General features: G+C 40.7%; 1 protein-coding gene across 4 annotated transcripts in view; it reads left to right on the plus strand.

Annotated features, from left to right (window-relative positions):
- TIAM1 (T cell lymphoma invasion and metastasis 1) overlaps positions 1–27,811 on the plus strand; it is a 290,505-nt gene that overhangs the window by 260,173 nt on the left and 2,521 nt on the right. For all 4 annotated transcript variants that reach the window (XM_030579292.1, XM_030579273.1, XM_030579282.1 and 1 more), the window contains 11 exons: positions 7,197–7,376; positions 7,877–7,945; positions 8,623–8,748; positions 12,878–12,986; positions 15,017–15,196; positions 15,316–15,434; positions 17,003–17,111; positions 19,962–20,020; positions 24,188–24,290; positions 25,103–25,190; positions 26,103–26,275. In XM_030579292.1, the coding sequence (XP_030435152.1) occupies positions 7,197–7,376; positions 7,877–7,945; positions 8,623–8,748; positions 12,878–12,986; positions 15,017–15,196; positions 15,316–15,434; positions 17,003–17,111; positions 19,962–20,020; positions 24,188–24,290; positions 25,103–25,190; positions 26,103–26,275 (1,315 nt within the window). The remainder of the gene's footprint in view (positions 1–7,196; positions 7,377–7,876; positions 7,946–8,622; positions 8,749–12,877; positions 12,987–15,016; positions 15,197–15,315; positions 15,435–17,002; positions 17,112–19,961; positions 20,021–24,187; positions 24,291–25,102; positions 25,191–26,102; positions 26,276–27,811) is intronic.

The raw sequence follows: 27,811 nt of genomic DNA on the forward strand, positions 1-27,811 counted from the left end.
TTGACTACATACACTCACCCCTATTTATTTTTTTTTTAAATGGGGACTGGCAGAGGAAATTGCAGTCCTCTCTCAATTAGAGGACAATCTGCCAAAACACGAACTATTTCAGTGATGTCCACGTGCTCAACTTTTGAGGAAATGCTCCTTCCCAGGAAGGATGTGAGATTAGCTTACCTGCTGAGCTCTTTGCAGGATGGGGATGGCTTTTGTTTAATTGGTGTGCACAGACCTAGCACCCAATCCTACAGACCCTTGTTTGCACCAGTAATTCCATCAAAGTCGCTACTTGAGATCAGTTTTGTGAGTGAAGGTTTGCAGTATTGACCCCTAAATATGATGCAGTAGTTTCCTTGACTTAAACTAACACACTCTGAACTGGTCTCTCACTACACCAGTGCTTGGTAGGGAACAGATCTGGAATTGGAAGGTAAAGGAAGCTAGCTGTTTATCTGTCTACTGAATTACTCTGTTCTCTTCCCCCTAAATTGCTAGGCAATTGGATAATAGTGACATTTTAATCAAGTGTTTAAGAAGTTAAAGTAAAATCTGCACTGTATCATAACTAACACTACTTTAGCTGGCTGTAGAGTGTTTCTTTCAGCTTGTCACTATTTACTTTCTCTAAATAAAAAACACTGGCAGAGAACTCCTTTCTAAAGGTACATGCAAAAAGATGATTTGATGTGTGTCTCTTGAGCAAACATGGAGAAGTTCATGAATGTCAATGACCTTGAGATTTGTAACTTGTCTGTTGCAAAGCATCGATTTTAAATAACTTGTATTTTTACCAGTTTTAAAATATAGCTTGATGTGAGGAATCCAAATTGCAAAGTAGAAGTGTGCTAGCTGGCCCCTGACATGACTGAAGTTTGTGACTGGTCATCTCAAAGCTTCCATATGTGAAGGGGGGGGGGGAGAACAAATCCATGCCTTATTGTGGGCCAATATTTTGGAACATAGGAATTGTTACAACACCCTCACTAGAATAGTGTCAGACTAAGGCATTTAAACTATAATGAGCATTTCACCTAAATGAGCATTTAAAATTGCTATCTAGTAGCTTGATATTCAGGGCTTTCCCTGTTCTTTATGTAGTCCATTTTTTCCAGTGACTTAACGTGAACAACTTCTATGAAAGACATGGTAACCCAGAGTTAGACTGTTGCAAAATGGGAGGGGGGAGGTTTAAAAAACACAATTGCTCTACTTCATAAAAACTTCAAAACCACCTACACCTCAAGTTCTAGAACTCTAATAACCATTACAAATGTGATTGTCTTTTTGTGGCTGCATATTTCCTATACTCTGCATTGCAAAAGTCACAGCTGATATAACACACTATAAATAGTTTCTGCAAACTTATGTATGATACTGCCTCGATGGAAATAACTTTATTTCCAAATGAGATGCCGAAATGGAAGTTTCTTAGGTAGAAATGTACATTTAGGTCCACATATGGCCCCAATCGCAATAGTCTGTTTAATGTATTTATCCTCATAGCACTTCCTTACATCACAGGAGTGGTATTGTCTCCATTTTACAGATGGAGATGTGAGCAACAAAGAGGCTAAGGGCTTGTCTTCGCTGCACTGTTAGCTTGAGCTATCTACTGAGAGTTAACTCCTCCTAGAGTGAGAACAGGCACATTGCAAAATAACTCTTGTATAATAGTGTGTTTGGATTAGCAACAGTAGCTGAGCCCTCACTGCATTACTTGTTTGACCTTCAGCAGCACTAGAGCTTCAATCCACACCCCCTGATGGGCAGCTGCCTTAAGTTTAAAGCACCACTTAATTCAAGGTAGAGATTTTTGTGTACACACGTAAGTCAGATTGGGGTGATCTACCTCAAACTAATCCTGACGTGAAGACCAGCCCTATGTGACTTTCTGAGGGTCACACAAGAAGCATATGGCAGAGCAGGGACCCAGATCTAGGACAGTGCCTTAATCACTGGACCAGCCTTCCTTTCTGAGGAACTTATCTTATTAAATACAGTGGCCCAGAACGGTCTAAACTCAGGCCTGCTTTACCACTTCTTAAACTGCCAGTTCCCTACAGACCTGATTCAACAAAGCATGTTAGCATATGCTTAAGTTCCAATAAAGTCCTAGAATGAAATCCTGGCCCCAGTGAAGTCCGTGGTAAAACTTCCAGTGACTTCACCAGGACTGGGATTTCACCCCAAGTGCTTTGCTGAATTGGGGCTGTCAGACTTGATCCTACCCCAAATGGTGCAGGATCAAACCCTTCGTGAGCCTAGATGGAGTGAGGAACAAGAGAGCCCACAATTGATAGCATGATTATGGTGCAAGATAACTGAGTTATTTATACAACTGTATTTATTCAGCAGTGAAATACTGCAGAGATTACAGACTGCCCAGAAGCTGAATTAGAGGCAAACTAGTCCTACTCTTATCATTCAGGTAGAACAGATAAATTGCTACTCTGTTCCATACCTACTTGCTCAAAGTAAGTAAGGTGGTAAGGTGATAGGGAATAGCCAGCATGGATTTGTAAAGAACAAATCGTGTCAAACTAATCTGATAACGTTCTTTGATAGGATAACAAGCCTTGTGGATAAGGGAGAAGCGGTGGATGTGATATACCTAGACTTTAGTAAGGCATTTGATACAGTTTCGCATGATATTCTTATAGATAAGCTAGGAAAGTACAATTTAGATGGGGCTACTATAAGGTGGGTGCATAACTGGCTGGATAACCGTACTCAGAGTAGTTGTTAATGGCTCCCAATCCTGCTGGAAAGGTATAACAAGTGGGGTTCCGCAGGGGTCTGTTTTGGGACCGGTTCTGTTCAATATCTTCATCAACGATTTAGATGTTGGCATAGAAAGTACGCTTATTAAGTTTGCGGATGATACCAAACTGGGAGGGATTGCAACTGCTCTGGAGGACAGGGTCAAAATTCAAAATGATCTGGACAAATTGGAGAAATGGTCTGAGGTAAACAGGATGAAGTTCAATAAAGATAAATGCAAAGTGCTCCACTTAGGAAGGAACAATCAGTTTCACACATACAGAATGGGAAGAGACTGTCTAGGAAGGAGTATGGCAGAAAGAGATCTAGGGGTCATAGTGAACCACAAGCTTAATATGAGTGAACAGTGTGATACTGTTGCAAAAAAAGCAAACATGATTCTGGGATGCATTAACAGGTGTGTTGTAAACAAGACACGAGAAGTCATTCTTCCGCTTTACTCTGCGCTGGTTAGGCCTCAACTGGAGTATTGTGTCCAGTTCTGGGCACCGCATTTCAAGAAAGATGTGGAGAAATTGGAGAGGGTCCAGAGAAGAGCAACAAGAATGATTAAAGGTCTTGAGAACATGACCTATGAAGGAAGGCTGAAGGAATTGGGTTTATTTAGTTTGGAAAAGAGAAGACTGAGAGGGGACCTGATATCAGTTTTCAGGTATCTAAAAGGGTGTCATCAGGAAGAGGGAGAAAACTTGTTCACCTTAGCCTCCAATGATAGAACAAGAAGCAATGGGCTTAAACTGCAGCAAGGGAGATTTAGGTTGGACATTAGGAAAAAGTTCCTAACTGTCAGGGTAGTTAAACACTGGAATAGATTGCCTAGGGAAGTTGTGGAATCTCCATCACTGGAGATATTTAAGAGTAGGTTAGATAAATGTCTATTAGGGATGGTTTAGACAGTATTTGGTCCTGCCATGAGGGCAGGGGACTGGACTCGATGACCTCTCGAGGTCCCTTCCAGTCCTAGAGTCTATGAGTCTATAAGTTTAGATCTCAGCTACTTAAGATGAATGTGATTGTTGCAATAATCAAACTCCAACCAAAAGAGATTTTCTTCAGCCATTCATATTTCCTGTAAGTCGGCTGTAAACTGTTGCACACTTAAATGTGCATATTAAAGAAAATGTCACCTTTGTGTAATTACTGATCTAATACATGGGAGTTTTATGCTTGGATGGGTGTTGGCAACCATAAAGTAGCTGTGGATGAACCAACTGTATTGTTCCAGGAAAGTCCTTACCAGGTGGCGATTAATGCTCCTTTTGGATTTTGTGGCACTACGCTTATAGAGGTGAATTAAAGGGAAGTAATGTCTGTACATAAGCAGAATGGCTATGGGACAGGGACCCTTTCACCATTAGGTCACCAGTCTGCTACTGCTGACCTAGGCCAGATATGGAAATTCATTTCCACCTGCCAGTAGTTTGGCCTATGTTAAATGAATTGATGGTATCCCTTCACCTCCTGGCGGGCAGGGCTCCTTCTCCTCAGTGGCTTCTCCGGTCATTCCCTACAGAGACTATGAATGCATTTTCAATGAACCCTTAATACAGATCGAAGGGGCACAGAGACTGAATTACTCTGACCCAGAGTTTCCTCCAACTCTGGATTAAGGAATAGTAAAGTGGGGAAACTTAGGCAGCCACTGCCTAATATACCATACTATACCATCTCACTCGCTACACATTCCTCATTCCACCTGCCTCCTTCCCTCTTCTTATCTCCTCGTAAACCCTCTCCTTGCTATGTTCCACCCAGGCTTGCTCCTGTTTCCTCACTCTGACCTATTTTATATTGTCCCATATGATTGGAACAACCTCAGAATCCAATGTACATCAGGGTTTCTCAAATGGGTTGCCACTTGTGTAGGGAAAGCCTCTGGCCGGCCGGGCCGGTGTGTTTACCTGCCCCGTATGCAGGTCTGGCTGATCGCGACTCCCACTGGCCGCAGATTGCCGCTCTGGGCCACTGGGAGCTGCTGGAAGCGGTGCAGGCCAGGGGACTTAGAGAACATGACCTCTGAAGGAAGGCTGAAAGAATTCTGTTTGTTTGGAAAACAGAAGACTGAGAGAGGACATGATAGCAGTTTTCAGGTATCTAAAAGGGTGTCATCGGGAGGAGGGAGAAAACTTGTTCACCTTAGCCTCTAAGGATAGAACAAGAAGCAATGGACTTAAACTGCAGTAAGGAAGGTTTAGGTTGAACATTTTGGAAAAAGTTCCTAACTGTCAGGGTGGTTTAAACACTGGAATAAATTGCCTAGGGAGGGAGCGGAATCTCCATCTCTGGAGCTATTTAAGAGTAGATTTGATAAATGTCTCAGGGATGGTCTAGACCAGGGGTAGGCAACCTATGGCATAGATGCATAAGGCGGCACACGAGCTAATTTTCAGTGGCACTCTCACTGCCTGGGTCCTGCCCACCGGTCCGGGGGCTCTGCATTTTAATTTAATTTTAAATGAAGCTTAAACACTTTTGAAACCCTATTAACTTTTACATACAACAGTTTAGTTATATATTATAGACTTATAGAAAGAGACCTTCTAAAAAGGTTAAAATGTATTACTGACACGTGAAACCTTAAATTAGAGTGAATAAATGAAGACTCAGCACACCACTTCTGAAAGGTTACCGACCCCTGGTCTAGACTGTATTTGGTACTGCTATGAGGGCAGGGGACTGGACTCAATGACCTCTCAAGATCCCTTCCATTTCTAGAGTCTATGAATGTATAAAGCAGTGCTAATACCTCTTTTCCCATGAAAATAATCTGACTAGGACCCACCTGCTGTTTTATACCAAGATGAAATGAAAAAAACAATAGATGTAGAATAATCAGGCTAGATGACTACAACAGAACAGAATATTAAGGTTGGAAGGGACCTCAGGAGGTCATTTAATCCAACCCCCTGCTCAAAGCAGGACCAATCCCCAGATTTTTACCCTAGTTCCCCAAATGGCCCCCTCTAGGATTGAACTCACAACCCTGGGTTTACCAGGCCAATGCTCAAACCACTGAGCTATCCCTCCCCCCATCCATATTATCCTTGCCATGATCACCACACTTTACAAGAGATTGTGCCATTCTTTCTCCCAGAGACCACACTTACTACACTCCTGCATTTGGTTTGTGCTCCTCCTTTAACACTGTCAGCAAGTACAGAATTGGACAAAAGCAGTTTAAAACACTGGTGGTCTACTTACATCAGTACAAGTGCCAGTGACTCTAGTTGTCACAACCCTAGTTGTAAAAGCGGCAAAGAGTTCTGTGGCACCTTTATAGACTATCAAACGTATTGGAGCATGAGCTTTCGTGGGTGAATAGCCAAGTGGGTATTCACCCACGAAAGCTTATGCTCTAATACGTTTGATAGTCTATAAAGGTGCCACAGGACTCTTTACCACTTTTATAGATCCAGACTAACATGGCTACCCCTCTGATATTTGACACTACTCCTAGTTGTAGTAATAGTGGGGATATTTGAGTAAAGAGAGGCTAGTAAAGATATCCATAAAGACACCTGTGCAACTCGAGCATTACTCTACACAGGTGTAACTGAGTAGAAATTTGTAAACAAGTCTGAGGCTCAAGAATAATAGACTGATGCTCTCCTGTACCTATGTTGACTCTGCAATGATTATAGGAGGCAAAAGCATAAAAAAATTCACTTCAATCATCAGATATGACTAAAGTGCCTTTTTTATTTTTTGAATAAAACTGCACTTTCCTTTGGATGGAGGAGTTGTGAACTGTACAGGAGAGAGGGTAAATCCTACAGTAATGAAAATGGTACAGTTATGCAATGCTTAGTTTTTATTTGAGGTTTATTTAAAAAATACCCCTTGCACGATGCTTAGGGCTTATGTACATAATCTTATGATGACCATTATCTATCACTCCACCTTTTGTAGAGCTGAATCAGTTAGTACAGAATGACAGCTGCCCAGAGCCAGGTGTGGTCCCTCATCCTTGGCTTTCCAGGCCCCATGGGATTTAGTGTAGATTCCCTGCCTTTCTGATTTCCACTGCCTGCATAAACTCCATAACTGAGCTTATAACAGCAGAGGATCTGGCACTGTAGAGTTGGGTTTCACCATGCTGGTCCTTCTTCTCCCTTTCCCCAATGATAAGGGACGCAGGTGGCATAGGAGATAACTGTTCTTCTACACAAGGGGAAATTTCCAGTTTAACTCTGACTGCTTTAAGGTCACTTTGCACTGTGTATGCTGTGGACAGTGAACTTGGCAGATTGGAACATCCAGCCCAGGATGATAAAACCGCTGATACAGAAGCACAGCACACTTCTTGGAGTTACATTAGTACATACAGGATGTACGTGGGGTATACAATAGCAGACTTAGAGTTCATATAGCTCCTACTTTAAAACAACTAGGCATAATGTTTTCTCTTTTTAAAGAGTACAGAACAAGTTGCTGCATTTTGTCGCAGTCTACATGAGATGAATCCTTCTGATTTGAGTTTGCATCCTCAAGAATTTACGGGGCCTCAGCTGTCCACCATGAGACAACTTACAGATGCTGATAAACTGCGCAAGGTTATTTGTGAATTGCTTGAAACAGAACGCACCTATGTCAAAGTAAGTTACGTTTTGTCTGTTTTGCCTTTTTCCTTCCAGAATTGAGCTTTTTAAAAAGTTAAAGTTCTGCAATATATTTTGTACTATGTATGAAAAAATAAACTACTTTACTAGACTAGTGGCAAGTTACCTTTTGCAGGAAGACTTCTTATCAATTTTAATAGAAGCATCCAAAATACATTAGATATTTTAAAACTGAAACAACTGAATAAAGAGTTGTGGTTTTTTTTAACAGTGGCATGAATCTTATTTGGTTGGGATACAGAGAAATTTTCAGATGGAAATCGCATATCTTAGTTTATAAGTACTGGTAATCTAAATTGCACAACATTTTTTTTTGTCTTAAATTTCACTAAAATAGAATATCCTCCTGTCTTATACAAATCTAGAGACTACATCAGTGGTGTAGAGAGAGAATCTTTGTCACTGTAACAGTTTGAGAGAGGTACTTGGAAGAAATTATATTAGAGTATTTTTTCTTTTTTTGTGTTTGTTTTAAGGACTTAAACTGTCTGATGGAAAGATACCTGAAACCTCTACAAAAAGAAACTTTCCTCACTCAAGATGAGGTATGGGAACGGTTGCCATAGTGCTGCCAGATTTTTTGTTTGTTTGTTTGACTTTTATTGTCTGATGTAGGAAGGAATGGAAGGAGCCATGAGGGTTAAACTTACTTAGGAACATTTTTAAATGGACTGACACTGACTCTAAAAATACTGATCAGTGTTGTCTAATCTTCTGATAACAGCCACACTATGCTGTTGGAGTTTAAGGCCATGTCTACAGTACAAAATTATGCTGACCTAATTTGTCAGCATACAGCTACCGCAGTTATTAAATAGCTTGTGCACACGCTTGACTCCATGAGGACACGCACTGCTGACACTTGTTTTGATTGTATTGTCAGTAGAGGGCATTGTAGGGTGGTTCCTGAAAGTCAGTAACAGTCGACGTAAGCAATGCGGTGTCTGCACTGACTCTGCGTCAACCTAATTACTCAACCATGACTCTGCACCACTTGGGGAGGTGGTGTTACTAAATTGGCATCAAGAGGCACTTTACCTCAGCATTTAAGTGAAAGCACTTCCACAGCTAGGTTGAGGCAAGGCAGTTTACATCGTCCTAATACTTTAGCTTTTCTTCAGCCTAGTCTATGCTAAGTGCTAATGTTTTGTAAATTGTGACTGGCTGGAAAGTCATCTAAACTGAGATTTTAAGCATATTAACCTTTTATCTCTTTTATCAGCTTGATGTTCTCTTTGGGAATTTGACTGAAATGGTAGCATTCCAGGTGGAGTTCCTGAAAACCCTTGAAGATGGAGTGAGGCTGGTGCCAGAGCTGGAAAAGCTTGAAAAAGTTGACCAATTTAAGGTAAACACTTTATTTAAACTCTGGCTGAGTGTCTAAAGCAAACTTAAATAAGGCTGATGGCATACTTACTGTACAATATTTTTGCACTGGCAAAATGTACTGCAGAAGTAGTCCTCTTAACCTTGTATCAGACCAGTTTGACTACCATGACTCTTATTTTGTAAGGACACATTTTAAGATTTTTACATTAACCTGTGTTGCCTACCACCATGACTCCTTGGAACTAGAATATCACACTGTAGCTGTAGTTCATGTTGCATTTAGCTTTATAGATCAATCCCACTCAGCAAAAGTGTGATATTTACCTCTTTGTTAGATTTCATGCCTCAAACTCTGAGGAAAAGCTAGTGGCAGAAATATAATTGTGTAAAACCTTAGTACTGACAAGTCTAAATTGCCAGTTCAGGGAAGCCACTGGAGAAATGGTTTTGAACTGTAAATTGTAGTCTGTACTTGGCAGGCTCTTAATGCACATGTGGGCTGGAATGGCAAGCTATTGAATATAATGCTGCTTTTGAATCTTAATTTCAAATACTTTGGGGGGGAAGGTAGATATCTTAAAGGGAAGAAACCCAAACTGAATTAAAAATAAGCGGGGAAAGACCTAGTGTGGAAGGGTTGGTTGCTAAATGAATGAATACCACCACCACTGTAATTGGATCGATCTATGGCAAGTAACTCATGTAGTGTTGAAATTAACACAACCCAATGCATCTCCTCCTGGTCCTTTTGCTTGTTTCAGCACTGACCTTGATAAAAGGACGAGATGTCTTGGTGAATAATAATTCCATTGGATTTGCTCCTCCAAGAACATGGATTAATTGAAGAGTTTGTGGAAGAAGTCCCTTTTGGTTTTGTTCTTGATTGCTTATTTTAAACTGGAATTAGTCACACAACCTACCGCTATGGTTAATCATTACAAAATAATTTTTGTTCTTTAACTAAGCATACTGAAACATAGTGCTGGGCAAACTAGACTTTCATTGATGAATAGGTCTTGCCTCCTGCAGTCCATGTCTTGCTTATGGACTCAAAAATGACTTTATACTGAAGCAAATTTGAAGGATTTATCAAACTTATGTACTCTGCATATTGTCATACAGCTCAGAGACTTGAATCCTCTTTGAGGCAGACTTTGAGTAGCTAGAGTCATTCCATATGTGTAGTCAGTGCTACATCCCGAGCATAAAGTGTGTTGACTTTGTGAGAGAGTGATATTTTACACAAAGATCTGGCCTTCCTTCCATCCATCATTATATTCAAAAGCCGCGTTCCATGCTCTTTGGCCAGGTTTCCACAATGAACAAAAACAGCCCTCCGTTGACACGTGAAGGTTGCACTTCCCAATCAATCGTACCTGGTGCCGTCGGCGGAGCTGCCCCAAAGACTTGTGTATTTGCAGGATTGAACCAGATCTGAGCTTCTCTACACAAGGCCTGGTGTGATGCCAACAACCATGGTCTCCCTGATTGGTGCAGTGGTCTTTAGTAGACTCTGGATGTTGTTACTGAAGCATCTACCACTACATTCTCACAGTAATCAGTTTGTGCATTGAACTGATGGGGGAAGTGAAGTGACAAAGAAGTGTAACATTGGAGAGGACTGTCCTAAATATTTTTGTTTTGTTTTTTTCTCCCCGCCACGTGAAACTCTTACTTGTTTTCTTTACATTGGACAGAGAGGGGAATAAACTGTCAATATTCTGTTACCTACATTTACAAAAGAGTAACTCAAATAGCTGAACAGATCAGGTTCCCTAATAATAATATGAGACTGCAGGAGTAAGTAACTGTTGCTTTCTCCATGGAAGTAAACACTTTATGAATCCTGTAGATGTTGCTGCATAAGAATTTAATGGTACATATGAAATCAAGATTATAGGCGTAGACTTAATAGAAGATAATTAAAAAATTATTAACATATCTAGCAGTGATGAATAAACCCCTCCACCCACTTGACCGGGGCAGGCAAACTGCCCTGAGGGCCGTGTCAGGTTTCATAAATTGTATGGAGGGCTGGTTAGGAGAGAGAGGGTTGTGGCCTCCCCCCCCCCATTTCTGCCTCCCCAGACTCCTGCCCTATCCTGCCTCCCCATTCCCTGGCAGCCCCTCTGGGACACCTGCCCCATCCACACACCCCTTCTCCCTGCCCTCTGCCACCCCATCCAACCCTCCCCCCATCCTGACTGCCCCCCCAGGACCCCTGCCCCCATTCAACCCTATTTTTCCCCACCGTCCCCCATTCCGAACTCCTCTTCCCTCTATCCAGCTCCTTTCCCCGCCCCCTTACCATGCTACCTGGAGCACTGGTGGCAGGTGGTGCTACAACCGCGCCGCCTGGCTCGAGCCAGGCTATGCTGCCACCGCCACCACACAACACAAAGCACTAGGTCAGGCTGGCTCTGCAGCTGTGCTGCCCCAGGAGCTCTCAGCCCCACCACCCAGAGCATTGCGCTGGCGATAGAGCAAGCAAGCTGAGGCTGCAGGGGAGAGGGGACCGCAGGGGAGGGGCTGGGGGTGAACCAAGAGCTTGGGGGGCTGGGCAGGATGGTCCCACAGGCTGTAGTTTGTCCACCCCTGTACTTGACACTCTGTGGGGAGGAAATAACTAATCCAGCACACTCTATAAACACCTAATATAGCTTGGCTTGGCAGAATTTTACTTTTTTAGATAGATAGATATATCTATATCTAAGTTGATGGATAATACCTATTTAAGTATTTTTTTTAAATTTTGCTTTTATTTCTAATTTCAGTTCAGTTGTGCAGAATTATGGGTTTTAAGCTCTGTTTTTTTCCAAAGACTTAGAATTTATTTCAATATCCACAATTGTGGGGAAATTATGGTGGGTCAGATCATTATTTAATGACAGATCTTGATATTCAAAAAACTGTCAACATTATATGTTCAAAATTTTAGCCTTAAATCACTCTTAAGTTCTCAAGCAGCATTTTTCTGATTTTTCCTGTTTGTAAACTTCAGTTATCATAGATGGAAATGTTTTCATTGATTTGCATATACACTGACATTCATCATTCACCATTTAAAAATCAAATCCTTCCAAGCCTAAATATGGCCCAAGAAGGATTTAGTGGGGGAAAATGGGACTTGGGAGATCAGAGTTGAGTTCTGTTACTTATTTCCTGTATGACCTTAAGCAAGGTACATAGCTTCTCTCTGAAGTGGTTCCCTAGTTTGTACGTTTTTTCTTGGGGCAGGATTTCCTTACTACGTGTTTGTATAGCACCATCTGGCCCTGATCTTGGTTGAGCTTCTGAGCATTTCTGTAATACAAATAATATTTTGGGGAGGAGAAGACAAGTCCCTGCTCTGAAAATAAAGCTGTCTGAGGATGGGGGTGGAGGGAACAGACTGCAATATACATAATATTTGATCACTTTCAAGCTACATATTTAATAGTTGGCGGATAGTAACTACAGCAGATTGCAGAAGTTAGTTTTTGCTCATTAAACATATTGAACTATTTAGGTTCCAAATAAGCCCGGGGGAGGGGGGGAATTGCACATTAAAATTATATATACAGTATGACACATTCTAGATCAGTGGTTCTCAAACTTCTGTACTAGTGACCCCTTTCACATAGCAAACCTCTGAGTGTGATTTTTTTTTTCCCCCTCCCCCTTATAAACTACAAATACTTTTTTAAAATATATTTTAACACCGTTATAAATGCTGGAGGCAAAGCAGGGTTTGGGGTGGAGGCTGACAGCTCACAACACCCCATGTAATAACCTCACAATCCCCTGAGGGGTCCCAACCCCCAGTTTGAGAGCCCTTATTCTAGATCAACACCAATTTAAACAGGAAATAGTCAGTCAGTTCTACAGTAGATTATATAGAGCAGGTAGAAAAGAATCTCTGACCTTCTGTTCTTCTCCAGCTACCTGGTGAGGAATTCCCCCCTCACCTAATCTTCTGATCAGTTGCTATTACTGAATGTTCCCAGGCAGGATGAGAACCTAGTATAGATGGTCAGGAACATTATAATGTGTGATAGCCATAAAACATGGCACAGAAGATCTTATTCTTTCTAAGTGGTCTGATTTCAATAGCTTTGTCAAAAGGAAATCTAATGATTTGTGGTTTTTCGCACTTCTTTAAATCCTAGAAAGTGTTGTTTTCCTTGGGTGGATCCTTTCTTTACTATGCTGACCGTTTCAAGCTGTACAGTGCCTTCTGTGCCAGCCACACTAAAGTTCCAAAAGTTTTAGTAAAAGGTAAGATCTGCGTGCTTTATGTGTATCTTTTCCAAACACTCCTTTGATGTGGAAAACTGCCTTTGCACAACATAGGATGTGGCTGACAGTGCAAAGGCTGCAGGTGTTGTCAGTCTGACAAAGCACAAAAATTGACACCAATGCGTGTGCCAAAATGCCAACTGAGAATCCTGTTAACATTATGATAGTAAAGTCTATCCCAGTGCAGAGGGCTCACACACAGCTTTATCTACACTAGTACTAACGTGGTTTTTATAACACCCTTACTAAGATAGCATCTGAGCTCTTTCCAGTAGCACATTTTAAGCAATGTGACTAACATCTGTCCTGCACAGTTTGTGCATTCTCCCCCTTCCCCCAGGGAGAATTGTGCATGCAGGATAGAGTCAGTGTGCAAGGGGGTGGGGAGGGGGAAGGCGGGGATGTTGGAGAAGGCAGGTCAAATAAGTGTGTCTTTGCACTTGGAGTGAAGCTTGTGATACCCACAGGCATTAAGGGCTGTGTACTACAGAAGTCTGGCTAATGTCCTAGGTTGAAACCCAAAGAAACTTGGCAGGGAGTGGAGGACAAGGAAAATCTTCCTGTTGCTTCCTCTGCTGCTACTATTCTAATCTGGGTCAGCGTGTGTAGCCCCTTTTCCTCCCTCTCCATGAGGTGCTGCAGAAGATCTCCACCTCCATACCATGCTGAAGAGCAGCTGTGCCCAAAGTGCCTGTGGAGCTGGGTTTCAATGTGACCGCTCTGCGGGAGTGACTTTCACCTTGAAAGAGTTAATCTAGTAGTGGATTCAGCAAAGCTTCGTATAATTATATTTTTATTTTGGGTGGTGAGTAGACTAGCAGCTCCGGTTGCAGGAGCAACATAATTAGAAAAAATATGCTCTGATTTTTCAAGGAGCACTTGATGTCAGATAAATAAACCAGAAGACTTCTGATTTTGTTTTTTTTTAATTGTAAACTCTATTTACCATGCAGACAGATGCTGGCAATCCTCCTGAATAAATGATTTGTTGCCTGCCGCTTTTATGCTCTCTCCTGGCAGCATCTAGATTGACCTTATTAAGGACATAAGCTGGGTATCTTTGGCTGTTAGCCTTTTAATATCCTTTTATTTGTTGAATTGTAGACTCCGATTTGGAGCCCTGCTTGCTCCAAAGATAAATCTTTAAAAGTCTGGTAGAATGTATATGTATTGCAGCATTTTCATATGCAGTTTTGGGTGGTCCTATGGCCTTCTGGTTGCAGTGGCAGTGCCTTTGTTATTTTAAATTGTAATAATAACTTTACTGTATTGATATAACTGTTTACTAAATGCTCAGCTTCTCCTGGAAACAGTTATCCTTATGGAGGGAATATTTGCTGTACAGCATACTCATATTTTTATAGTATCCATTCTTGAACAATCTCTGGGGTTGGGAGGAGTGGAAAAATCATCCTGCCTATAAATAGAGCATTGCTAACAATTTACTGCGCCATGCCTCTATCTAGTATGTCTGAAATATATCACCAGTATAACGTACGTGTATAATTTATTTAGTTCCATCGGTATATTCTGTTCCACTTCCTTACAAATTTTTTCATGTTTGCTGTTTGTGCTGTACTTTAAGGCTGAAGACTAACAACAAAATGCAATTAAAGATGCATGTAATATTAACAAGACCAGACATACCTATGACACTACTGCTGTGAATTCTTATAAATAGCAGTGACACTTTTTGATTAAACTAGTGGGAGGGAGGAGGGTTGGTGGGCTTCATACCGCTCTACGGTACTAGAAATAATGTGACAGAGGATGGTTAAATAAAAGATGTTTATCATGGTATGATCAGTCATGAGTTACTTCTCTATGGCATTTGATACTAACTAAAAACTTGAAGTGTATAAAACATGGTATTGTATACTTGATCAAAATGTGTATTTTTCCACAAACCATGCTTATTCTAGGCAAGTGAATTGCACCCTCTAAAAAGTTACTTCATACTGGCAGATGTTTGGGCTAATTTAAAAACAATTTTTAATTCTAACTTCTAGCTAAGACAGACACTGCTTTTAAGGCATTTTTGGATGCTCAGAATCCTAGACGGCAACACTCCTCAACACTGGAGTCTTACCTTATCAAACCTATCCAGCGAATACTAAAGTACCCTCTCCTGCTGAGGGAACTCTTCACTCTGACTGATGCAGACAGTGAAGAACACTATCACCTTGATGGTAAGGTGCTGAACTATGGAACAGTGTTTACCTGCTAAACTGGGGGGTAGGGAACGTTTCTTTCCCCTCACTCTTTCCATGAAGCAACTAGTTATTTTCCACTTGCTTTTTTCCTCTAGTGGCCATAAAAACAATGAACAAAGTTGCCAGCCATATTAATGAAATGCAGAAAATACATGAAGAGTATGGTGCAGTGTTTGATCAGCTCATAGCAGAACAGACGGGGGAAAAAAAAGAGGTAAGGATTTTATTCTTGGCTTTCTTTTACAAGTCTGTTATTCCGGAGTCTCTCTTCTGGTATGAATTACTGTATATGGTTACAGCTACCATTACAAATTCCTTTTTCTGCATTGTGTCTGGCACGACATGCTAAAAGTTCTTAAAGGTATGGTATAGTCTTGGAGACCAATACATAGAAACAATGTTTCAGCCGTGAGTGGTGATTTTGGGTGCCCATCTCAATACTCCTTAAAGGGGCATGATTTCCAGAGAGTGCTGAATGCTTACCCTGTGACAATAAGGCCCATTTCAAATTGGACATCTCAGAATTGCTAGTTACTTCTGAAAATGTAGACCACTTCTTTTGAACTCTTTCAAGGTGGAACCTCACCATGGAAGGCTGGTGAGACTAAGGTATGAGATGGGGATTCAACAAAGCAGAGAAGGGGGACTAGAGCAGCAGCCTGCAAGAATGGTGAGGAGAGTCTTGAGATGAGAAAGTGGGGCTGGGATGGGAGGGGTGAGCTTCAGCAGCAACTTGGAGGCAGTGGAGGTCAAGCAGGAGAGGCAGTTGTGCTCATGGAGGAGGGTAGTCCTGGGGTTAGCAGCACTGTGAAGGCCGCAGGTGCAAGCAGAGTTGGACAGTTGGTATTGAGACTAGCCAGAAGTATGTGGAGACCAGAGTTGAGTCTGGTAGGCAGGAGTGAGTGGAAGTGCTATAACCCTGGATTGAAGAGCAGTCTTGTGTGCTAGTAACTTATTGACATTTAAACACAAGCGAGACTAGGTTACCCTAGGGCCTAGAGATCCCACCAGTTCAGGGCAGGGGGACAGTGTGGGGAAGCAGGCACTGCTGTTACCCGTGTTCTACTCTGTTCTGTGGTTAAATGGAGGACTTAGCTTTCCAGAGATGTCAACGTAGCGCTTCTCACAAGTGCTGAATTCTCAATTTGTGTGTTCACGGGGGAGGGGAAAGGGTGAGTCTTAATGAAACTGACTTGTTGCCTCTGGAAATCGAAGTGAAAAATCTAGTTGTCTTGACTACTTTATTGTATGTCTGCCCACAAAGGTTAGCACCGTTATTAGTCTGTGCTCAGGAAATATGTCGGACTTGCAGGTTCAATTGATATTCCCTGGCAGAGCTGTGTACAGGAGGCAAAGTTGTGTACCAGAAGCACTGTGGCTGGCTTCAGCTAGTAGAAATATTCAATTCTTAGAGCACATTAAATGTAAAACAACATAAAGAGAAACTGAAACAGGGAGAGATGGACAAATATTGTAAGAGTTCAGAGAGATTTTTGGCTGCTTCTTTGTGAAATTAAACCTTCCTGCAGACTTTCAACACTAGGCTGTACCTAACTTACGCGCACAAATTAGGGATTTGATTGCATGTATGATCAGTTAGCATTGAACGCAGTTAGCATTTGGCACAATCTGTTTGCACATGATTGCAACTGCCTAGTCCTGATGGAAAATCTTGATCCAAAAGTTTGCTGCTTTTTAGAGTAGATTTAGATGAATTTTACTAAAGCAGTGAAAACCCTTTACACTGGTGCTTTTGTATTTTCATATGTTTATGATTGGCAGGTTGCAGACCTTTCCATGGGAGACTTACTTTTGCATAATACAGTGATCTGGCTTAACCCTCCTGCATCACTGGGGAAATGGAAGAAGGAACCTGAGTTAGCAGCATTTGGTATGTACTCTGGTGATTCTTTCAAACACAAATAGGATTGCACAAATAGATCTTACTGGAGCAGACACCTAAGACTGTGATAAATGTACGTAGAGAATGACAGTTACCTAACAGTGTTCTTGCTACATCATCTGGAACTTGAAAATTAAATGCATAACGATTTGCCCCTGAATGTAAAGGGCCAAATTCTGCTCTTAGTGATGTAAATCTGGAGAGATTCAATTCAAGCAACTACTGTAACAGAGTCTTGTGGCACCTTATAGACTAACAGCCGTTTTGGAGCATGAGCTTTCGTGGGTGAATACCCACTTCGTCGGATGCATCTGAGGAAGTGGGTATTCACCCGCAAAAGCTCATGCTCCAAAACGGCTGTTAGTCTATAAGGTGCCACAGGACTCTTTGCTACTTTTACAGATCCAGACTAACACGGCTACCCCTCTGGGCCAGATTCTACTCACTCAGTTACAGTATCAAAGTCCATAGAAAGTGAGTAGCTAAAACCTCCCTCTACATGTTAGCAACCCTCCCCCCCTACCCTTGATTGATTTGTTTCAGTAGCCTAATTCATGGCACTTCACTCTCTTGCTTTTAGAATCACCCCTAGGACAATGATACTTTGACTGAGACTCTGTAATGTGTCTCCTGTGGTTCTTTGCAGCACATATTAAAACTGATTTAATTATTAATGAGGATGCTTTTACTATGTTATTAACCAATTGTAGAATACTTGGTCAGTCCTGTTGCTGTGAGAATATAAGTATATAAATAGTGTGAATTCATTGTTTATTTACTACTGTGGATCTTTTGGGTGATGCTGATTGCTAATTTGGCTCCTGAACCACTAAGGTCTCAGTATCAATGATCTAGAGGTGGTTGGCTTTTTTGGGTGGTTTTTGTTTTAACTCTCCGATGTAGCCAAGTGGCTGTCTTGATCTAGCAATTTGCTAATAGCACTTGGAAAGCCAGTGGCTACTAATTTTCAATATTGCCATTGTAAATAAAACTCTTCAGCTACCCACTGAGGATGTCGCAACACTAGCACGACAAAGGAACCACTTTCGTTCCTGCTGTCTCGCTGATGAGCAGCTGCCCAAGCCCTTTGTCTTTCAATTGTGTATAGACTGGTCCTGTGGTCCGGGAAATGGGAGAGCATGCCTCCAAAATAAAAGTGGTGATTGACATCAGTTCAGTGATTTGGGGGATGTGTATTCATTTTCAGTTATTGTACAAAGAGTTTTAAATCCTCTTTATAAAACCTCGAGACAAATATTCTAAAACGAAGGGGGTGTCTCTGTGGGCCACTATGGAAATTATGATTTCATTCCTTTGCCTGATTCTTTAAACCCAAATTCCAACATACTTTCCCATAATGTGCATGCAACATTCCAGCTATAACTGTGTATTGACTCCTATTTATAGGCCACTGTCACAGACATCAGTGGTCCAAATAAGCCATTGGTCTGTTAAATGTAGTGTCAGCCCTATGACTCCTTGCATGCAACTAATCAGGGACTATCTCTTTTGTTGTTGGTGATTCTGTTTTTGAACAGTGCTGTCATGAACATACAGCTAATGGTAGCATAAAATCCCTCCCTTACCTGTAAAGGGTTAAGAAGCTCAAATAACCTGGTTGGCACCTGACCAAAAGAACCAATAAGGGGAGAAGATGCTTTAAAATCTGTGGGGGAAAGTTTTTGTGTTGTCTCTCTGTGTGCTCTCTCCTGGTCAGTGAGGAATCGGGGCAGGGAAAATACATGTTCCAAAGCCATACCTGAACTAAGCATCTAAGATTACAAATCCTAAGTAATAGGAAATGCATTTCCTTCCTATCTTTTGTTTTAGCTTGTGAATTGTCCCTATGCTAAGAGGGAGGTTTATTCCTGGTTTTGGGTTTTTTTTTTTTGGTAACTTAAAAGTTTTGCCTAGAGGGGAATTCTCTGTTTTGAATCTTATTACCCTGTGAAATTACCTTCCATCTTTATTATAAAGAAAAAGAAGCACCTCTGTAAAATCAAGTTCTGTTCTTTTAAGAATCTGATTGGGTTTTAGTGTCATAAAAACCCCAAAGTCTGGTCTGTGCTCACCTTGTTAACCTATTTGGTTGATATATTATTCTCAAGCCTCTCCAGGAAAGGGGGTGAAGGGCTTGGGGGCATATTTTGGGGAAACAGGAATTCCAAGTGGTCCTTTTCCTGAATCTTTGTCTAACTCACTTGGTGGTGGCAGCAGTACCCATCCCAGGACAAGGAAAGATTTGTGCCTTGAGGAAATTTTAAGCTAAGCTGGTAGAAATAAGCTTGGGGGTCTTTCATGCAGGTCCCTACATCTGTACCCCAGAGTGGGGAGGGAACCCTGACAAGTGCCTAGCTCAATGAGGCCCTGATCCATGATTGGGGGCTCTCAGGCACTACTGTAGTACTAATAATACACCAACCACTCAGTGGGCTTAGCCAGATGGGTTTAAAACACACAACAAAACATTTTATTTCAGATAGAATCCTGTAATTTGCAAACATGTCATTGTGTGTGTGAATAACCATTTAAAGAACAGTTAACTTATGAATTCTGTAACATCAAAGCCACCTTAGAATTTACACAACAGTTAATTTCTCCTGGGGGTGAGGGAGGAGAGAATAATACAGGAACATGGAGTCTTTATAATTATCCTCTTGCTCTTTTCCCCTCCTCACCCTTGACTGAAACAAAGGCTTACCAGGAATGTGTATGATCTTGTCATGATTAATGGTGTGTGTCTGACTTCTGTGTGCGCTTGGGCTTTACAGGAGACAAAGGTACAGAGACCATTACTGACTGGGTTGTTTTTTTTGTTTTTTTTAAATCTTTCTGTAGTGTTCAAAACTGCTGTTGTCCTTGTATACAAAGATGGTTCCAAACAGAAGAAGAAACTTGTAAGTTTTTTGTTGCTACTTTGAATATGTATTAGGGGATCCAAAATGAGCAAGGCCAAGATTTTTTAATTATATGTAGCCACTGAAATGGTTTACATGTACAAATATTGATTAGCTAATCTTTTTATGTCGTTGTGCATGTAGGTTGTAAAGATTTTACAATCAGGTAGTCCCCAGTCAGGTTAAACATGTAACTTCCTTTCTGATTTGCAAATTGGAATTTGACCTGTGTCAGTGTGAATGGAGTCAATTTTACGAATTTGTTGAAGTGCCAGTTAGATTTTAAAACTACAGTCAAACAACTAGCTTTGCCCATTTGATCAGTGGGAGTGTAGCCAATATTGGGATAGCATTTAATTAGGATGACTCCTTCTTAGACTGTTCTGGGCCACTGTGCTTAATAAGGTAAGTTTCTCAGAAAGGAAGGCTGGTCTGAGTCCAGGCAGCACTAGTTTACTAACTTCTAACAGTAGGTTCTCTTCAGAACAGCACTTAGCTTGGACAAAATTCTCAAATCAGGACAGTTGGTGTTCTTGCCTTTGACTGGTTGCCTTTGACTTCTTGACTGGTTGCCAAGAACCATAGAAGTATGTAATCAGCAGTTCATCAATCCAGTGTAGATTCAACAAATACTTGAGGGCATGTACTGAACACACAATACACATGCAAGCAATTGTCATAGAACAGAATTGAGGTCAAGCAGTTATACTAGAAAACAAAAAATACAAATATCCAAAGTTTTTTATTGCATTCACTTATAATTCTCCATTATCAGTTCTTTATCTCTAAATACACTTACCACACTTAAAGTAATTCCCCAAGGAAGAGAGTTGCACTTTGCCTTAAGGCAGTCTTAGAAATGTGGTCTCTGCTGTATTTAATGTTTGATATGAAATGGACTAGTTTTAAAGTACTAGAAATAATTGCTTAAAGGTATAGTTTTAAAACTCTCTAGGCCAAAGTAGTATCATAAGCAGGTTTTCCCCTTTGTTTAGGGCACTACTTTGTTAAAATCCAAATCCAGTTTTTTGGGGTCTCACTAGAAACAGTGTAGACTTACCAAGGAACTTTTGTTACTTATCTTAAAGAACAAAATATCTGAAATGAAAGCTCACTGCTTTTTCTCAATCTTGTGACCCTGGGAAAGGGGAGGGTTTGCCATGTGGCTGGGTCTTAGTGTCAGTAGCACTCCGAGATTCTGCAGCTGCTTTTGTGATTTCGGTGAACTCTGGAGTGCCACATGCTGACCTCCTTTTACATCCTGGTTTCACGGGTTGCTGGAGGGTGGCTGCCCTCTTGATTCTGTTTGGGTGCTTTTCAAACTGCTTTCAGCTGTTTCTTTGCAGCTTCTATTGATATCCAGTAAAAGGTGTTGGTGTATAACAAATTCCTTCCCTCCTTTTCTTGTCTGGAGGGTTCCTGTTTCATTCATCTCAAGGACTATATTTCTGTTATCCAAATGTTAATGGAATCTCGCCCCTCCCTTTGAAATATAAAAAGAAAATTAAAAAGCTATACACCATTTTGGTGCTTATATCTTTGAGTACTCCTTGTGACATACAACTCATGTATTTCCAGAATGCAGCAATCATTTATAGTTTCTCTAAATTTAGTGGACTTAGTAAATTCCTTGATTATATCCAATATCTTTGCATCCTTTGGGGCTACAAGAGACATTACCTTAAAGGAACAAGAGAGAGAGATAGCAGAGTCACAAAACAGTTAAATGCACAGTTTCTAATTTGGCTTGAAATATTTTATTTATATCTGTAAAGATAAATATTTAAAAATCTGGTAGAATGTGTGTGGGGGGCAGCATTTTCATATGTGGTTATGGGTAGTTTTACGGCATTCTGGTTGTGGTGGCAGTTCCGCCTTTTATTTTAAATTGTAATAGTTACATTAATACAAAAAAATCTTCAAAATGAACAAAACTTCTGGAAACCATTATCTTTATGCAGGGAATACTTGCTGTGCAGCATAATCCAAGAATAGCTATTATAGAAACGTGAACCATCTTTTGGGGATAGGAGCAGTAAAAATAATCAATTCTCTAACTAATATAGATAGCTGCATGGTGCAATAGGTTAGTAGCCTATCTAGTAGGTCAAAAATACTTCAAGTATAGTGTACATGTATAATTTACATAGTGCCATAGGTGTATTTTTGGTTCTGCCTCCTTACTGTTTTTTGTTTGTGCTTCAAGTTAAAGTTTTAATAAAAGTAATAACAACAAAATGCCATTATTGCCTTATTAAAGTACCCATAATAGTGACAAGGCCAGACATGCCTATGATACTAGTGCTGTGAAATCTTAGAAATATGCAGTGTGATCCTTTTTTGATTAAATGTGGGGGAGGTGGGCTTCATGCAGGTCTAAAATAGCAAGGGTCCTGGTAATGTGAAAGAGGGTGGTTAAATAAAAGATGCTTATGGGGTATGATGGTAGTTGGATATCTAATGTTCATTCATGAGTAACTTCTCTATGGCATGTAATACTAACTAAAAACTCAAAGTGCATAAACACTGTACTGTATACTTGTGTTGGCTTTCATAGCTACAAGGGGGGAGAGATTCCATCCCTGTGTCATTGAGACTCTCTTGCCTAGTAAGGACTGACAATAGTTCTCATTTAAACATTGCATTTCTTATTCTTGGAGTGATAAGATTCTTTAGCTAACATCTCTGAAATATGGATTGTTGGCTTCCTACTCTGCTCACCCTGCCTGTTTGCTGAATGTGCATCTTGTAACCCAGTTCTGTATCCTTGCTGGGATAGGGTGTTTCCTTGATTAAAGGGCAGAGGGAGCTTTGTGACTAATGTATTCAAGGCATATTTGACATCTCTAAACTTTACCCCTTCTGAAATCATGAACCACGTTAAATGTAATGCCTTTCTTCTGTATGGCTTTCATCAGTCACTGTAATGGCTAGTGAATGTAAAACATGGGCTTTAGTATTAGACTTTGGTTTGTGCACACATCATCACCACTGAGTAAATGTTGGTGGCTTGCAGTTACATAGGCCTCAATCTAGCTAAACATTCAAATGTGTCGTCTTTGGAATCAGTGGGATTGCAGTTGCATAACTTTAAACACATCGCTGCACTAAGGCCATAGTTTACTGTTTTGGGGCCAGTCGCATTGGTTATTAATGCTGGTTCCCAACTGACATAGTATAGAGACAATATTGGTGTGAGATGATGGTTTTTGAGTTGAGAAGAATTTTTGGAAGGGGGATAGAGTGGGCAAGCCTATTTTGTGCAGAATGATAGTCTTTGTGGAAGTTAATGTGCTTAATTGCGATCCATGAGCCAAGAAATAGCAAACCACCTCCAGGTAGTGTTACCTGAGGATATTTGAACTCACAACTATGGGTTCAAATAACACATACTTTTTTTTTAGATAATTTTAGGAAATTAATGAGCGACACAACACCTCTGATAACTGGTACACAAGATTGCTTGTATTTAAAATGTTTTGTTCGAGTCTAAAGCACACATTTAAAAGAGCAATAGCCTGGGTATCTATATCTGGGGTACTCTAAGTTTGAGATGGTGGTAACTGGTCATCCACTGGGGAGTTGGACGTCAGTTGTTTAGTTCTTTGAAATTTTTTTCTCTTTAAATTGCACATTTTGGCTAATTTTTGTAGCAGTTGCTTAAAACAAAATACATGACTTATAGTAACCCCCAAGGGTTAACAATTTTTTTTAGCCTTAGCAAAAAACTTAACTTTACTTATTAGCAAAGTAACTTCTAGCAAGAAACTTATGGTCACAGACACCCAGATCCAGGGTTAGCTATTTATATTTTTTATGAATTTTATTTTTTATTAAAGCATTTGTTGTTTTGTTTGCTTAGGCAAATGCCAGATTATTCCTGACTACGTGGTGGTCCTGCTTTCCAATAATGATGGGCTGAGTACACAATGGCTGCAGTTATGTCAAGTCCAGCTCTGTTGTACCATTAATGTGAAGTGTGTTGGGGTTTTTTTGAGGTGTTGAGAACTGATCATTGTGGCATGGTGACATTTTGTCTCTACTTCCTTCCTGTGACCTAATATTCATGAAACTTCTTCATAGGCATTTCTATGGTTCCTATCACCAAAAAATGCCAAGCCTCTGAATTCCTAGTGTAAACTTTCCTGACTCTCTCTTTTGATTCAGGGAGGATCACATAGGGCTTCAATTTACGAAGACTGGGACCCATTCCGTTTTCGTCACATGATTCCCTTAGAAGCTCTGCAGGTTCGCGCACTAGCAAGTACAGGTAATGTTGAAATGTATTCATAAGTCTGTTAAAGTGCCCATCCAACATATGCTCTTTATGGGAGGGGTGTGTGTGTGTGTGTGGTGGTTGATTTATATAACAAACAAACAAGTTCTAAAACTGACTTTGTGTTTCTCTACCTCCCATTTTTGTTTCTCTCCTCTTCTGCCTTCTAGTGGGTTGTAAGAGGAGAGAAGGCAAAAGCTGTACTTGAAAACTGTGGAAAACTCTCCAAGAAAAAATGAGTTTTGGGTTTCAAAGTTTGAATTTTTTTTTTGTGGACAATACTTTGCATTTCAAATAAAACAAACACTCACTCTGGCCAAGGCCGTGTAACCACTTTGCTGTTGCTACCAGAGAAAATCTTGATGCCTAGATTTATATACTTCAGGGAGGTCTGTTTGCCTCAATAAAGCCTCTGTGGAAGACGATGCAGCTGCAGAACTATGTACACTGTGAAAATGATAAATAAGTTCAGACTTAACTATTATACACCTAGTTTTGTTATCTTGGGAATTTTAAAAGTCTTTAAATTGTGGAGGGTTATGAAAAGTCTTTGACCTTAATGGTTTAATTTTTATTGTCGGGTATGTAACTCTGTGTGACCAAGCGTAGGAGTCATAACCAAGTGCCCTTCTGCTAGGATTTGTGATCAATTTATGTTCTAGGATACCTTTTTAAATTTAATAAAACTGTTTGTTTTTTCTCATGGTTAGAGTACATCTCAATTCTAGTTGAAATTACAACATAATGTGACCCCCATATATAAGTAAGTAGTATAACATGGTACAAAAGGTTCTCCATCTCTCTAGATGCAGAGACCAATTCTGTGTGCGAGATTGTTCATGTTAAATCTGAGTCCGAAGGCAGACCAGAGAGAACATTCCACCTCTGCTGTAGGTGAGCATGCTTCCATGTGTTCTGTTGTTGCTGGATTTCTAGATGCTAATCATTCTTAAAAGAAATACAGGCCACATGGTGATAGCACAAGACATATACAACTTGTACTAGTTCTACCAGCAAAGATTCTCATTAAACAGCACAAAGCCATATTTAATGAATACTGAAGCTTTACAGGAATATTATTTTTTTTCGCTTGCAAGTTTGCCCCCAGCCATTTAATTCTATATGCAAATTTTGTTTTTAATACTGTGTGCACTGTAATTGAGCGTTTGTCAGAACGCCAGGCAGCTGCAGAAGTGTCCAGTTTGGTCAGTGCTTTCCATGCTGGCAAGGCTTGACTCCCACCGTTAAGGGGCTTCGAACAAAGTACAATGCCATGTTCAAATATTGTCTATCAAATCTGTATATTTAAAAGGGTTAACCCTTACTTCAGAATTTTGTTTACCATTTGTAGTTTTTTTTAAATTGATAGAAGTCCCTGCTGAGCTGATATTAAAAATAGTTCAACCTGCTGTCTAGATGAGATTTTCATGAATTCTGCTTAGTCTGTCCAATGCAAGCACACAATATGTGAGATTACATTAGCTGCACTATGTTTGCCAAATAAGTGAGGAGCTGGCATCAGAGGAAAAGGAAGAAGAGAGGTAGACAGTACTTCCATAATGCAGAATGCTTGTTTCCTTGGACGTGGGTTTAAACTTGCACAGATTTAACAATGCAAGATGTACATTATAAACTTTTGATTTGAAAACTTTATATTAGAATGACAGGGAAAGGCAGGCAGAGCAATTCATTTTCTTTCAGTACTGGTATTGATTTATCTTGCTCTGTCACATACATGCAGGAATTATGGATCTCTTGTGAGCTTGTGCCCTAACTTTCTTTTTTCTTTTTTTCCCCTGTTTTCAGTTCTCCAGACCACAGAAAGGATTTTCTGAAGGCTGTGCACACCATTCTACGTGATAAGCACAGAAGGCAGCTTCTTAAAACTGAAAGTCTGCCCTCATCCCAACAATATGTTCCTTTTGGAGGGAAAAGACTGTGTGCTCTAAAAGGTGCAAGGCCAGCAATGAACAGGGCAGGTACTGTAAGGATGCAGACTTTCAAGATCCCACTGACCCCAGCACCACTGTAGGTCACATTGGAGTTATAATATTTATTACCCATAGACCAGGGTTAGTGTTGCATCTGACCTGCCTTCACATCCCTATAAGAGCCTTAACAAGTGCCTCCATTTATATCACTCTTCACTCAAGGTTCAACATCAGAGCAATGATCCTTCTGGTGTAGGAGGCCCAAATGGGACACCTTTCAGTTTCAATCAACTGTACGTTTTAATCTGCCAAATGGGTTGCAGTTGGATAAAGCTTTTGTAGCAAAAATATGTACAGGATTTCTACAGATGACCAGTAGTGGTTTAAAACAAAACCAACTCCCAAAGTGTCTCAAGCTCATAACCTCAAATCTTCAGCAGGGTTTGAAATGAGTTCTGCTTCATGTGTCCTCCATTTCTCCTTTTTCACCTCTATTGGGAGTGGGCATTTGTCCTCATCAAATCTCAGGTGCACTGGATTAAATGGTCTGTCTTAAAATGTGGACTTAATTTTCAGTTGACTTCAGGCAAAACACACACACAAAAATCACAGGGAAAAGCAGGTTAGTGTTTGGCAAACACTAAACAAAGGAGGGAAGAAACTTGCTTCTAAATATACTTTTTCTGCTCATTAGATCCAGATAACCAGGCTTCTTTTCCTCCTCTGTAACAAACAAGCCACACCAATAACATTCACAGCATGGCTTCTCACAGAGGCTAGGAAAGGATTTCACACATTTAAGATTCAAAGGCAGCCCAAAAGGTATCTAATTTGTACCACAGTGCTTCAATCATCTCATGAGGCTCCATATGCTTGAAATGTCAGTCATCTTTTTTAGGTGGGTTTGTCTAGTCATTCGCATGGTGGATGCCGTGGGGGTAAACCTCATGCATTTCTCCCCTCCACTCCCCTCCCCAAGCTGGGCCCTTACTTGTAAATTTTTTTAACCCTAAATCCTGAGCTGATTTACTTGTGTTTTTTGGGCTCAGGATAATGATTCTTTTCCCAAAGATGAATGCGTTTAATAGATGTGTACTGAAGGTGCCGTCAGTGAGGGGACAAACAACCTTCGAATCTCAACAGCCTACAGTGGAGCTTTGTGTGCACATAACACTGACATTTCTGCAGATCCTTCAGCTGGAGAATTCATCCTTTGCTCTGTCTGACGAGCCTCCTATGAAGATATTTCAACATGGAAGATGCCAAAATGCTATCTGAACTAGTCACAAAACTAGCAGACCGGTCTGATGCTGAAGATGGAACTTATGAAAGCAAGAGCCAGAAAATAGCCCAGCAATGATGGGGCACTTACACCTACATAAAGAGTAGGCGGCAACTCGTGTGTCTCAGCTCCGTCTAACTGCCTAGAATGATTCTACATCATTCCTGTGGAGGCACCACAATATTTCTTAGTCAGTTTTGGGACAAGCTGGGTTATTGCAGTCTATTAGCAGCAGGACATGGCTGGTGAGAAGCTTAGCTCTACTCATGCCTTTTCATGCTGGCTGCCTGACACCCACTTGG

The sequence above is a fragment of the Gopherus evgoodei genome, chromosome 1 (assembly GCF_007399415.2).
Source record: "Gopherus evgoodei ecotype Sinaloan lineage chromosome 1, rGopEvg1_v1.p, whole genome shotgun sequence".
Classification (NCBI taxonomy): Eukaryota; Metazoa; Chordata; order Testudines; family Testudinidae; genus Gopherus; species Gopherus evgoodei.